General features: G+C 42.9%; 1 protein-coding gene across 1 annotated transcript in view; it reads left to right on the top strand.

The window, feature by feature from the left end:
- Nucleotides 1–13,861, top strand: part of CENPK (centromere protein K) — a 58,956-nt gene that overhangs the window by 6,597 nt on the left and 38,498 nt on the right. Inside the window, exon 3 of the mRNA XM_066602798.1 lies at nt 3,217–3,345. Coding sequence (XP_066458895.1) covers nt 3,217–3,345 — 129 coding nt within the window. The remainder of the gene's footprint in view (nt 1–3,216; nt 3,346–13,861) is intronic.

Raw genomic sequence — 13,861 nt, 5'->3', positions numbered from 1 at the left:
TTTGGTATCCCTGCATTCATCAGGCCGGGCTCAAACGAGTGGATTTGTATTGCGGATTCTGTGATTGCCTTCCACATGGACGATCCGCGATAAAACGCAGGTATTGAAAGGCATGTATTTTCAATTTTTTGTTCACACTCGAGAATACAAATTGAGTATTCCCCAAGTGGAAGAAAAATAGCAGCAGGCTCTACTTTGCGTAAAATCCATGTGGATGGCCTCTATTGATGTAAATGGAGCACGTCCGACCTGCAGCCCATACGCAATAAACATTACCAGCTTAGCGATGACGCTGGAAATATAAATACACAAGGAAAAATTGTGCTACGCATGACCACTGGCAAGCCTCTGCGGTCATCTGCAGTACAGTTAAGGGTCACTGTGCAGGCTCACAGCTGGAAACAGCTGTGGGGCTCATGTGTGAGCCCGGCCTAAAAGTCTTACCTATCAAAGTAACATATTATTTACTCCACACGGTGAATATCTCCATCTCCATAAAAATGCAAATAAAATGCGATCAAAAATTTGCATGTACTCTAAAATGGTACAAATAGAAACTATAGAATGTCCGCAAAAAGCAAGCCCTCAAAGAACTACGATAATGGGAAAAATAAAAAAGTTATGGTGGTCAGAAGATAGTTTTATTATTATTATTTTTTTGCTGTATCACTTTATATATTTTTATTTTTTATATATATATTTGATATTATCATAATTGTACTGACCCATAAAATAAAGTTATCATGTCATTTTTGTCGCAGTGTGTACACCATAAAACTTTATATAGTACCACTGGAAAATACAACTTGTCTCACCAAAAACAAGCCCCCAGACAGCGACGGCGATGCATAAATAAGAGAGTCATGATTTTTTGAAAGTAAGGAGGAAAAATAAAAATGAAGAAAAGCCGATCTTTAAGGGTTTAAAGGGGTTGTGCAAAGTTATAAAGTTTCCCCGATTCACAGAATAGGGCCTAACTTTATGATTGATAGAGGTCCAACTGCTGGGACCTCCGCCGATTTTAAGATCAGGAGTCCTAAAGGTGACTACATGAAAGAAGTATCAGTTGCGCTGAGCCTCCATTACTTTCAATTACAGCCGAGCGCCCCTATGGAAAGGAATGAAAGTTTGGCACGCATGTCCATCCGCTGCTTCATTCATGTAGGAACCTTTTAGGACCCTTGTCCCAGCGGTCCGACCCCCACTGATCATATCCTGTGAATAGGTGAGAACTTGGCACAACTCTTTATGTCCCCCTCACATGCTGCGCGTCGCCCATTGAAATGAATGGGATGAGTTTTCAGCGCTGCTGGAAACGCAGCACAACTTGGTACCGCATTCTTGACAGCGGTAAACGCCACAGCTACACTACGTGAAAAAAACAATACTCGCCTAGCAGGCGCCGTAGGGGTCCCTCTTGCTGCTCTCCGGCGTTCCTGCAGGCTTCCGTTATTGAATGGCTGTGATTGATTCATTGAGAGCTGACTCTGATTGGCTGAGCCAGCGCTTGAGAACCAATCAGAGCAATCTCTTGCTGGCGGTGGGGTTTCAATCCCTGTTAGCAGCAAGAGATGCTCAGTCAGTGCTGACAACTGCAAGGAAGTCTGCAGGAATGCCGAAGAGCAGCGAGAGGGACCCGGCGGCGCCTGCTAGGTAAGTATTGCTTTTTTTTCAGCTACCTTGGCTACATTCAGCTGTGGTGAAAACGCATGCCAGCGCTGCCGAAACCGCAGTAAACGCCTTAGTAAGGGAGGCCTTAAAAGGCAATGTAGCATTTAGTTTAGATTAGTAAGAAGTCTGGGTTTATTAGAGAAGTAGGGTGTAATATTACTTTTTGCCCTCCTTTTGCTGTTTTATGTTCTTACCTGTATTCACACTGTCAGCTTCTTAGACTACCTGTCAGTAATCGTTGACACTAATGACCTCTGTGCATGTCCATCCTCTCGGTGCCGGGTCCGGGGTGCTGCCGCTTCTAACTGCAATGTTGTAGGGGAACACAAAGGATGGACACAGTGCTGAGGTTGTTGGTGCTCATCCAGCCAGGAGTAAAAGCAGATGATGGGTGGTCTAAGCAGCTAGCAGCGATTTGGGGACAACACAGAGGGGACCCTAAAATAGCATATCCACGGCAGAGGGGCACAAAAGAAGGTCACTGAGTAATATTGCAGTCTATTCCTCACATTTCGTTCCTGGAGGGTTGTCTTACAATTAAAAGAAGGGGCCTAAGGACACAACGTTTGAAATTTTTATCTCTAGTTTTCAAAAGCTATAACTTTTTTATCTTTTCATCCATATAGCTATAGGAGGATCGTTCGTTGTGTGCTGAGCTGTAGTTTATATCAGTACCATTTGGGAGTAGAAGTAATGTATTGAGTAAGTTTTTTTTGTTTGGTGGGCACTGTGAAGGAGCACGTTCAGCCTCTTTTCCCCGCCATCCACAGGGCGTAAGTTTATGACCTGGAGTGTTAAGTACCCCACTGCCCTGACGTAAACTAATGTCATATAGTGTGAAGGGGTTAATGTACAGGTCATTACACATGCAACAATACCAAATATGTCTTTTCTTTTCTTTTACATTTTTTATTTTTTTTTTAAAGCAAAAAAGTGTGCCAAAAAGGAATTTTTCTTTACTAGTTATATATTTTTTACCTTTTTTTCATATTGTCGTCCCTGTAGGAGACTTGAACACTTGCTCATATAATATTCTGCAGACTGATGGTGTCTTTCGTTTCAGTATGCCAGCCATGACAGACCCGGAAGCCATTGTCTGGCATCCGCGATTTTATGGTGGTGGGCTGATGACGTCACAGAGTGAGCGCACTCCCTCTGTTAACCCTGCACATGCCACTGCATGTTTACAGCAGGGCTCAGACCTCTATGCCACCCCTGCCATTGCAGCAGGACCCTGTCCGTCATTACAGCCAACGCTCACTGCAGATTGTGCAGGCTCATCTACATGTCATATATGTATGGCATTTCTCCGAAGCCTATTCCTCCCGTAACATACGTGTCCATCATGGGGCAGGAGGGGGCTTAAGTTGGATCAGTGATGATGGAAAACTTCGTTTGATAATAAAGTGTCCATCTTTGTGTTTTTGTGGGCTTCTTCTGTAGGTAAAGGTTCAAGGTCTGAACATGTAGACCTCTAGGAGCGTCTCGCTCACAGGATTATCATGTCATATGTTCCCCTTGTCACAGTTATTTTCCTTTTTTCAGACTGAACATCTTGCAAGCCACATGTCTCTATATCAGCATGATATCCCCCGCGACTTGCAGACTCCTTCCCTCCAAGGCTGTGAGGAATTAATACAGCGCTGTGAAGAAGTGCAGGCCCAGATCGTGCAGGTATGTAAATATAAAACTGTATGAAGACCTCAGCGGTTGGACCTCCACCAATTACCAGAACAAGGGACTCCGGTCTTCGCAGCCATAAGATCACAACTAAATGGAGCAGCGGTTGTTACTCCCCCTGCTGGTAATTGACAGGTCTCTCTGTATTACTGTGCATACAGAGAGACCCCTGTCAATCAGTGGCAAGGGGAGCAGTGAATCTAGGTTATTGTGCTGTAAGGGTAGGTGACATGGAGCTGGGTGAGGTATTTTTTATACTTGCCCACTCCATTTCCGGCGATGCCCACCTGTGAAGCTCGTGTGCTGCATGGCAATCAGATTCTTTTCAGAGTTCCATGCACGCACTCTCACATAAAAGTCTATGGGACTGTGCGCACCCGGCACTATTAAAAAAGCTGGAATGCCGTGCAGCACACAGATTTTGAAGGCAGAATTGGTGCGGGTAAGTATACAAAATACATCATCCGACTCCCAGTCACCTACCCTAACAGCACCATCATCTAGGGAAGTGGCAGGTTCCCTTTAACTGCATAGCTATACAAAAACAATGTACAGATAGCAAAATGTAATCCAACGCTGATTTGCTTCAACAAGTAATCTTAACACAAAAAAGTTCCTAAAAAGCTATTGAAAAGCGAAAAAAAGTTCTGTGCCATAGTTTAATGTGTTACATGTCGAGTTAAACTTTGCAAGATCTGTAGGAAATAATCGTTCTGCATATTCTTTACCATGCAATATTAAGAAAAGCATAATAGATTCAATCCCCTAGGTACACCGACTCTTAGACTGGGTTCACATGGGGCAGAAATCTCACGGTATGTCTAAAGCGGGACCACACTGGAAATTCTGCGAGATTTGCCGCAACAGACTGTCCGCAGCATGTGGATGAGACTTTGCAAATCTCATCAACTTTGCTGCTTAGTCTCGGGCTTTAGATTGCAGGTGAAATTTCCGGGTAGAAATACCGCGGTAATTCCGGCCCGTGTGAACCCAGCCTTAGGGCTATGGACGCCTTTGACCTTTGTCAAAAAAATTTATTTTTACTTAAGTTAGTGGTTCACTTAAGTTAAAAAAAAAGTTGCAGTTTTAGGCTACAGTCTTCATTCTTTCCTTTATTCATTTTCCACCACCCCTCCTCCTGATATGCAGTTTGCAAACTGCTTCAAGTGTCAGACTTTTCTCATGTGGGTATGTCCCTACCAGTGATACATGCTGGATGCGAAATCTGTGTGTTCAGGATGCTGCTGCTCTCAGGTATCAGCACAGCTTTATTCCTTTACTACTTTCCCTGCAGACTGCTGTCTCTGCTTTCTTCTTTGTCTATATTCTTTTAATCTGTATGATCTGCCTACCCTGGAGACTTGGATGCTTTACTCCGTCTCCACACTCAGGTCTGCTGTATACAAGCTTCTCTTCTCCCTGCTGGTATCAGAGCTGACAAAGCTGACAATAGTCAAGAGCAGTGTGGTGTCAGAAACAGCTGAACAACCAGCTAGGTGAAGGAGTTCCATACCAGTACAATGGGGGGGGGGGGGGGGGGGATTTTTAATGAAGACTATTTAGAACGTTTCTTAATTTTTGTATTAAGGAAGCATATGAACAATAAATCACTGCAAGGGTATCCATACCATTTATCTCCTTAAAGGGGTGGTCTCGCGAAAGCAAGTGGGTCTATACACTTCTGTATGGCCATATTAATGCACTTTGTAATATACATCGTGCATTAAATATGAGCCATACAGAAGTTATTCACTTACCTGCTCCGTTGCTAGCGTCCCCGTTGCCATGGTTCCGTCTAACTTCGGTGTCTTCTTGCCTTTTTAGACGCGCTTGCGCAGATCCGTCTTCTCCCTTCTTCTCCCTTCGGCTCCGCTCGGCAGCATCGGCATTTTGGCTCCGCCCCCTTGTACGCATCATCGCGTAGCTCCGCCCCATGACGTGTGCCGGTTCCAGCCTCCTGATTGGCTGGAATCGGCACATGACGGGGGCGGAGCTACGCGATGACGCGAAAAGGGGGCGGAGCCAAAACTCCGATGCTTCCAAGACCAGCCGAAGGGAGAAGATGCATCTGCGCAAGCGCGTCTAAAAAAGCAAGAAGACACCGAAGTTAGACGGAACCATGGCAACGGGGACGCTAGCAACGGAGCAGGTAAGTGAATAACTTCTGTATGGCTCATATTTAATGCACGATGTATATTACAAAGTGCATTAATATGGCCATACAGAAGTGTATAGACCCACTTGCTTTCGCGAGACCACCCCTTTAAGGACCAGGCTGTTTTGAACCTTGAGGACCACACACTTTTTAGGGATTTTACCCATGTGGTAGTTTTACTGCCGTATTTTTTTTCCCCTTCAGCTATCAAAATTATTTTTGTAGCTTTTCTTTTTTTTTATTCCATGACATATAGGGCTATTTTTTAATACCTTTTTCACTGACTTTTTTTTCCATGTTTTTTTTTTTTTTTTAGCTTTTTGGGGGAGAAAAAGCTTTAAAAAAGAAAAGATTTTGTTTTAACATTTATAGTTTTTTTTTGTTTTTTTTTCAATTAGTATATTTACGCTTAAAGAAAGTATGGGAATGGGTTCCTCATTTTGTTTCTGACGTTTTGATATATAACATGTATGGTTTCGGATTACAGGGCGCATATGACAACGGTTTTGCTTGGTGTCCGCTTTGGGTTATTTTCTTTTTTATGTATATATTTTTGTTGTATTCTGTAATAATTTTTTTTTACTATCTATGTGCCCCATGACGTCATATAAGACCTCTGAGGGACATTCACATGTTTTGTTTTTTTTCTTTTATTTGACATTTTTCTACTCTAGCTGGCATCCACAGGAGCCCCAGTTACAGGGAAAAACATTCCCTGTAGTGACATTAGTCACTGGCAAAGCTGATCAGGGTCTGCTAGTACCCTGTTGCTCTGCTGTGCCACAGAATCCCAGCAGTCATGTGCCCGCCGGCTCTGCGTAGTGGAAAGTATACTTCCACTTTCACTTCTTAGTACATATCGCTCATTGAGCGGTGTGTACTCGGTAAAGGAGAAGGCATAAGGGTTAAAAACTCCTCCCGCCTTCTCCTTCGGATTCTCAGCTGTGAGTAACAGCTGACAACCCTACCTGCTTCTGATTGATTGCAGAAGCAGGGGCTATAATCCCCTGCTGTATTTTTACTATCGGCTGGGATTAAAGTCCAGGACCAAGTGCTGTAAATTTGCAGCACTTGGTCCTTAAGGGGTTAAATACTCCCTTGCTCTTACCTCTTCCACACAAGTGGTCTAAAACAATCTCCCTGAGCATCTGACATTTTATCTGCCTCATTCCTTTTGATTAGCTGCAGCAATACGATTAGGAGGCTACAGGCTGAACAAAATCGGTGGTGTTTGAGCATGCAGCGTATTAACAATATTCATGATTGCTTAAAGTGGTCGCTTAAAAGGACTTTTTACTATTGATGACCTATTGATGACCTATCTCAGGATAGATCATCAGTAGTTGATTGGTGGGATTCTGCCACTTGTGATCCCTTCCAATCACCTGATCGCCAGGCCCGCTGTCAGTACTGGAAGCAGAAAGCACCTATTGCAGTGGCCCAGTTTGGTACTATAGGCAAAGCTCCCATTAAATTCAGTGGAAGCTGTATCTGTAATACAGTATCAAACAGGCTACTGCAATGTTGACAGTGCTATCTGCTTCCAACATTGTCCACTCAGACAGTAGCCTGGTGATCAGCTGATTGGCAGGGATTCCAAGCAGCGGACTCCCGCGGATCAACTAGTGGTGACCCATCCTCAGGATAACGTCATTGCTAATAAAGTCAGAGACAAGCCCTTTAAAATGGCACTGAGTGTATCTGACTTTGCTGATAATCCAATGTTTCAAGGCACTTTAAAGGGTCAAACATTGATTTACAGGATGGTCACCTATAGGTGGCACTAGAGAAACAGTTTTCTTCCTTTTGAGGGAAATTCCGTTGCATAAATGCAATACTCTCGGGAAACATTGTGTAAAGATCCTTCCTATTGCTGCTTCCCTGAGGAGGATTCGTCATGGGATTACTGTTATCACTAATGCCACCATCATAGTGATGTCTTTCACCTTTAAGAACTCCATACACCTTTTCTGGTGTCTGAAGAAAAGCCTTTATATAAGATACTAGTAGAAGGAAAACACCTGCCTTGATAAGACTGTAAAGTTGTCATCACTCTAGAAGTCTGCCTGAAATAGGTTAAGGGCTTTGGCTCTTGTGTAGAATATACGTCCAGCGCATCGCTGTCCAATTTCCTTTCTGGAATATTTTTTTGGTAGAATGAAATAATTGCGAGCCAAATACTATAAAAATGATGTAATGTAATAAAATCAGTGGGATTCTTAACCAAACAGCAGTGTTATTCTGGTTGACTTCTATTTATTCTACCATTTTAAATAACCCAATGATCGGGTCACAAAAAAAAAAAAAAAAAATTAAAGTGAGCCTACAGTTTTGGAACACAATTCTGGCCCAGGACCAGATTGGGAGTGTGGTCTATTGTCTGCAGTTGTTCTTCTCTGCCATCTCCCCAATCCACCATTTCCAGGTCCTGTTTTCAGCTGTCCAAGATGGCCAACCCAACCTGATCCCAATAGTGCATTGGTAGTGTCAGACTCCTAATGCACTATACCTGCTCTCTGATTGGCCAGAGCTGTTCATGTGATCACCACTGGCCATTCAGAGAGAAGTGCATTAGGTAGTTAGAAAATAACTACAGCTATCTTGGAGGGCCGAATTCCATCCCAATACTGGTGGATTGGAGGGTGACAGAAGGCATACTCCCATGCCCTCCTATCACAGGACAGCGGAAGCCAGAGGGTTGCTTTAAATTGCCTAGTTCATATTACTCATGCCCATAATGAAGGCAGCCTGTCAGTAAAGTGGCCATCAATGTCAAATGGGTGAGGTCTGACTCTCAGTACCACACTGATCAGTTGCGTGAAGGGACTGTGTCGTGATTTCGCCACCTCTTCTCCGGCTTGTGATGTCATTGTTCATCGGTCACATGCCCTTTTTACAGCTCATTCCCCTGCAATGTAACACACTGTACTTTGCAGCCGATGAAGAACTCCCAGCACTGACTCGAGCACTGCAACCCCTTTAAGCATCTCCTGTAATGCTGATGACCTAGCCTAAAAATAAGTCATGAATATGTAAGTTCTTGATAAAAACTTAAAGAAGTTTTCTGGGATGTTGCATTAACCCCTTAACGATGCAGCCGTTTTTCTAATTTCGTTTTTTCCTCACCCTTTTGTTTAACCATCGACGTAGCTGTGGGCTTGTTTTTGCCGGACAAGTTGTATTTTTCAATGGTACTAATGTACCATATAAGTATATATGTACCATATAATCAACTGCAAAACTTTTTAAAAAGTGAAATGGGGAAAAAAACTAAATTCCGCCATCTTTGGGGGGGGGGGGGGGTCTTGTTTCTACGGCGTATACACTGCAACAAAAATGACCTGCTAACTTTATTCTATGGGTCAGTACGATTACTATGATACCAAATTGATACAGTTCGTTGCTTGTTTTTTGTTGTTTTTTTTTGCTGTACTACTTTCTTTTTTTTTTTTTTTTTCAAAGATAATTAATTTTTTTTAGTTATTTTCTGCCGCCATCTTCTGACAGCCATAACTTTTTTATTTCTCCGTCCACATAGTTCTTCGCAGACGTTCTGTACATCCGACTTTTTGATTGCCTTTTATTAAATTCTTTCTTGGAGACAGGCTGACCAAAAAAAAGCAATTCTGGTGTTGTTTTTTTTAAAATTTTTCTGTCGACGTTCACCGTGCGGGGTAAAATGCATTATTTTAATAGCTTTTATGGACGCAGCGATACCAAATATGTTTTTTTGTTTTATTATTTAAATCCTTTCATTATAAATATAGCAAAAGACTTTTATTTTTATTTTTTTAATGATTCATAAAACTGTTTAAAACTAATTTTTGCAGGTTTTTTTAGTCCCCCTAGGGGACAAAAACTTGCGATGCTTTGCTCGCTCCTGCAGTATGATGTAATACTATAGAATTACATTATATCACCATCTGACAGTCAATCTTATCAAGCCACATCAGAGGCATGGTTTCATAGGCAGTCTGCAATGGCCACCCCGGGGCCATTCAGAAGGCCCCCGGCTACCATGGCAACAGCACAGCCACCTGCTGTCAGAATTGTCGGCTGCATTTAAAGGGTTAACTGTTCTGATCAGCGGCGCAGTATGTATTGGTCGACCCCTCCATACATACCCCGAACCTGCAGGATGTAAATATATGTCCTTTAACGTTAAGCGGTTAAAGTGTTTAAAACTTCTCCCCTATCCACAGAATAAGGGATAAGTGTCCGATCCGTGGGGTTCCAACAGTTGGTACCCCCCACTGATAACAAGAATGGTCCCATGTACAGTATCTCTGAAAGAATGGAGAACTGGTCAAATATGCACCCTGCCGCTCCCTTCACAGGGTGAGATCTACCAGCCGTGCATGAGCGCCAACTACATCATCCATGGCTGGAGAGGCCAACTGTGTTAGAAAAAAATGCAGCTAACTGAGCTGATCAGGACCGCTCTGCTGCATTTACATACAGCGTGGGAGTTGTTTAAACCTTGATTATACAGGTAAGACTTCATCAACATTGATAACAAGAGCAGTGTGGAAATCAGTGCAACTTCACTAATGTAGCTCTGGTATTAGTTTAATACCCTAGAAATGGTGACAGGTTCCCTTTAAGAGCCAGTAAATGGCATCTCTTTTTGTGTTCCGGTGGTCATAACTGTTTTATTTTTTCATCAATGTGGATGTATGTCGACTTGTATTTTGTGGGACAAGTTCTAGTTTTTTAGGAACCAATTTCGGGACATATAATGTATAAAATAACTTTTATTCCTTTTTATTTTATGGGTCACTGTGATTATGACAACTCAAATTTCTAGAGGTTTCATTATGTTTTGTTGCTTTTGCACAATATAAACATGTAAAAAAAAAAAAAAAGGTTTTGTGTGCTGCCTTTTTACCCCCCAGTTGACTGCGCTGTATTAGGCCTGTTATTTGGGGGACAACAAGTTTTTATTGGTACAATTTTGAGGTCTATATATGATTTTTTTTTTTTTATTATTTTTTGTAATCCTGTTTAAAAAAAGCAAGATGATTAGAAAACGGCTATTTTTGATTTACTTATTTATCTTTTTACAGGAATTTTTTGTTGTTTACTTTTCTGGGAAAAAACATATATGACAATCTGAGAGCAAATATCCTCTCTGATTAAATGGGGGGGCGGGGGGGAGACAACATGAACAAAAACTTAGGGAGATATACAGGAGAATCCCAAGTCTCCTCTGCTGTGGGCTGGTCTCCCTCTCTCCTCTGCACACACCGACTAGAGTATGACAGCTGTAAATTCAGTAATCCGACTCCACTTCATATGGCTGTAACTCCACTTCTGTAAGGCCCAATGTCCACTAGGCAGATTTTAATTATAAAATCCGTGTGCGCGATCCACAGCTCTAGGCGCCCATAGGGATGCATTAGTATCCACAAAACAATTTAGAGCATGCTCCATTTTTCTGTGGACGGCTTCCATTGAAGTCAATGGAAGCCGTCCGATCCGCAGCTGTCACTGTGGACGTGCTGCAGGAAAGCAGGGGATGTAAAAAAAAAAATAAATTGCAAAGTGCATGTGTCTAGCACGTCGCCAATGCATCCGGACACATCTGCCATGCTGAAGAAAAAACATCCAGCCGGCATGGAGGTACTCGCACTGGATCTGGACTGTAGTGGAATCCGTGCGTGCAAGTGAACATTGGGCCTAAGTGTTACAAAAGAATCGTAGCCTTAAAATGACCCCAAAATCATGTTGGTGGCCCTGGTAGAGTCGTAGCTGGTAACGATGACTGCGGTATGCTGGAACCAGCGGTAGCTCTAAAGTAAAATGATTCTAAATGAACACTGAAATTGATATACATCATCATTTACAGCCAAATGTGATAAAGTTTATTGTATCATTTGCATATGTGTCAGAGTAACACTGTTGGACATTCTGAAACCAGGAACATCTATGAAAACTCCTTAATCTATTAAATTTGCATAGAGAAACCCCTAAAATGAAGACCTTTTATTCCGTTGTCTCTAAAGGCTAATGCCCATGGCCGGATTTTTGCCGTGTGAAACGCGGCAGAATCCCTGGCGTTACACCGCAGCTATTAGGTTCTTTTAAACCTAATAGCGCAATGGTCACGCTGCGGAATTCCATAGCGTGAAATACATTGCGGCATGTTCTATTTGCCACGGTAATACGTGCACCATCGGCCGCGTTATGCTTTGTACTGCGCATGCGCGTCGGCATGTCAGGCGGGATATGCACAGCGAATGCGGGAGGCGAGTATGGGGTCTTTGGGAGGGTGCTGTGTCCGTCACGGCCATTAGGGCTCCTGTCCACGGGAAATTGTGCGCTGCGTTCCATGTGGTGATAGTCCTGTCGCAGGAAACGCAGTGAACGCTCTCCATAGCGTTGCTATGGAAACACAGTCCCCCTGTACATGAGCGGAGAATAATAGCGATTCTCTGCTCGCGGTCGGCAAAACCGATTCTGTCAGGCTCACCGCGTAGAACTGACAGTTCTGTACCCTACTCCTGGGCGGCAGAATATCGCTAGCGACAACACCCGTGAACAGGCGGTAAATACACACAATGATAAATATGGAAAAGCCATATAGCAACATTTGATCCATGTGTCATTTGCAAATCCATAAAACCAGGAGAATAAAGGAGCAGTGGGGCTCCTACAAGCGGCAGTTTTGAGCACAGGGAACTCCGTACAAGTCTGGCTGGGTCTGATACTGTAGCTCAGCCCATGCCAGTGAGCAATTCCTGCAGTGACCACAACTCTCCAGCTAGCATCACCGCCCAGCAGCAATCTGAATGTGACAAATATGTGTTAAAGTTCTAGAAAGTAACAGTGTATTAAAAAAAAAAAAAGTTTAAAACAATAATGTCTCTGGGAAGTGTTTTCTGACCTTCTAGGGGACATGTTGTAATACAAGATACAGTAAATATTACAGATCTAAAGGCCCATTACCACGAAGTGATGATCGCTCAAACGACAGTGTGACTGACAGCTTTGAGCGATCATTTTGCATAAACTATTAAGTAGCTACTCAGTTACCTAATAGCAATTAAGTGTGCAAATGAAGCCTTTAGCTGAAAGCAGTTAATAGCCCGAGGGCTCTTATCTGCTTTCAGCTCCTTTGTTCTCCGGTGGGTTAAAGAGCTGAAAAAATGCTATCAGCACTACTTGCGGAAAACTCAGCTTGCGGTCCTGATAAGACTGCACAACGATTTTGTAGGTTGACCTGAATTTAGCAATCAGTTTAGACGCAACGATAATCTCTCAAATAATCACTCTTTAGCGATTTTTTTTTTTTTTTTTTCTTTTATTTATTTATTTTTGAGCGATTATCGCTCCGTGTAAATGGGCCTTAAGAATAAAAGCTAAATATAACAGCAAAGTTTTATTGGCTTTATTACAGCTTTAGTGCACAATCTGTATAAGGGCTTATGTCCACAGGCGGTTTACACATACACAGCCCTTTCACTTTGCCGGCACAGACTGCGTATGGGCTGAGCATGGCACTGCGCATGCCTGGGAATCTGACAAATAAGAAAGATGGTAAAATACCTCTACAGCGCCATTTATTGGATGGCAGCATTCCATTCCTGACCTGCAAAGGAACAGCTTTTCATATGGAGTCCATAGAAAGGCTCCGAATCATACACTGAGAAATAGATCATGCTAGTGTGCATGGAAGAATGAAAGTCTATTGCCGTTCATTACCTCCATTCGCCGTGTATCACACGTGCATGCAACGCATGTGTAATGCGCGGTGGAAAAACGCCTGTGGACATGAGCCCTAAGGGGTCCAAAACAGTGATAATGAGCTTGGGGCCGTGGGGCGGTCATGCCATTCTTCTGATAACACTAGCAACTTCCATATTAGATAAGCACATCTGCACAGCAGTGTGTTGGGTCATTAGCTTGTTTTTTAGCTAATCTAATGGCCCTTTACACTTGACCATTATCGTTCAGAATCATTCAAATTTCCCACACTATTTCGGAAATTTAAGCAATAATCGTCTTGTGTAACTACATGCAGCGACCGAATGAGAATTTTTCAGTTTCTGCACACAGAAAAGTGAACAATGCGCCATTCAGTGTAAGCAGCACTCTGTCACTTATGAAGACTGTCTGCTTACTGTGAATAGAGACTGGCGGGGGGAGGGGGGGACGGACTCCCCCCTCCATTCTGCCAGTGCTGTGAGCGATGCCAACCATACTTGCTCTTGTGTAACCGGGTCTTCTTTTCCGACTGATCTGTCCAAGCATTATAGATTTTTTTTTTAAATTTTTTTTTAGCGACTCTCCTCGCATTACATGGCCAAAATACGTGAGCCTGAGCCGAGTCAACTTGTTTTCCAGTGATAATCC

The sequence above is a fragment of the Eleutherodactylus coqui genome, chromosome 5 (assembly GCF_035609145.1).
Source record: "Eleutherodactylus coqui strain aEleCoq1 chromosome 5, aEleCoq1.hap1, whole genome shotgun sequence".
NCBI lineage: Eukaryota > Metazoa > Chordata > Amphibia > Anura > Eleutherodactylidae > Eleutherodactylus > Eleutherodactylus coqui.
This window is presented reverse-complemented; position numbering and strand designations above follow the sequence as displayed.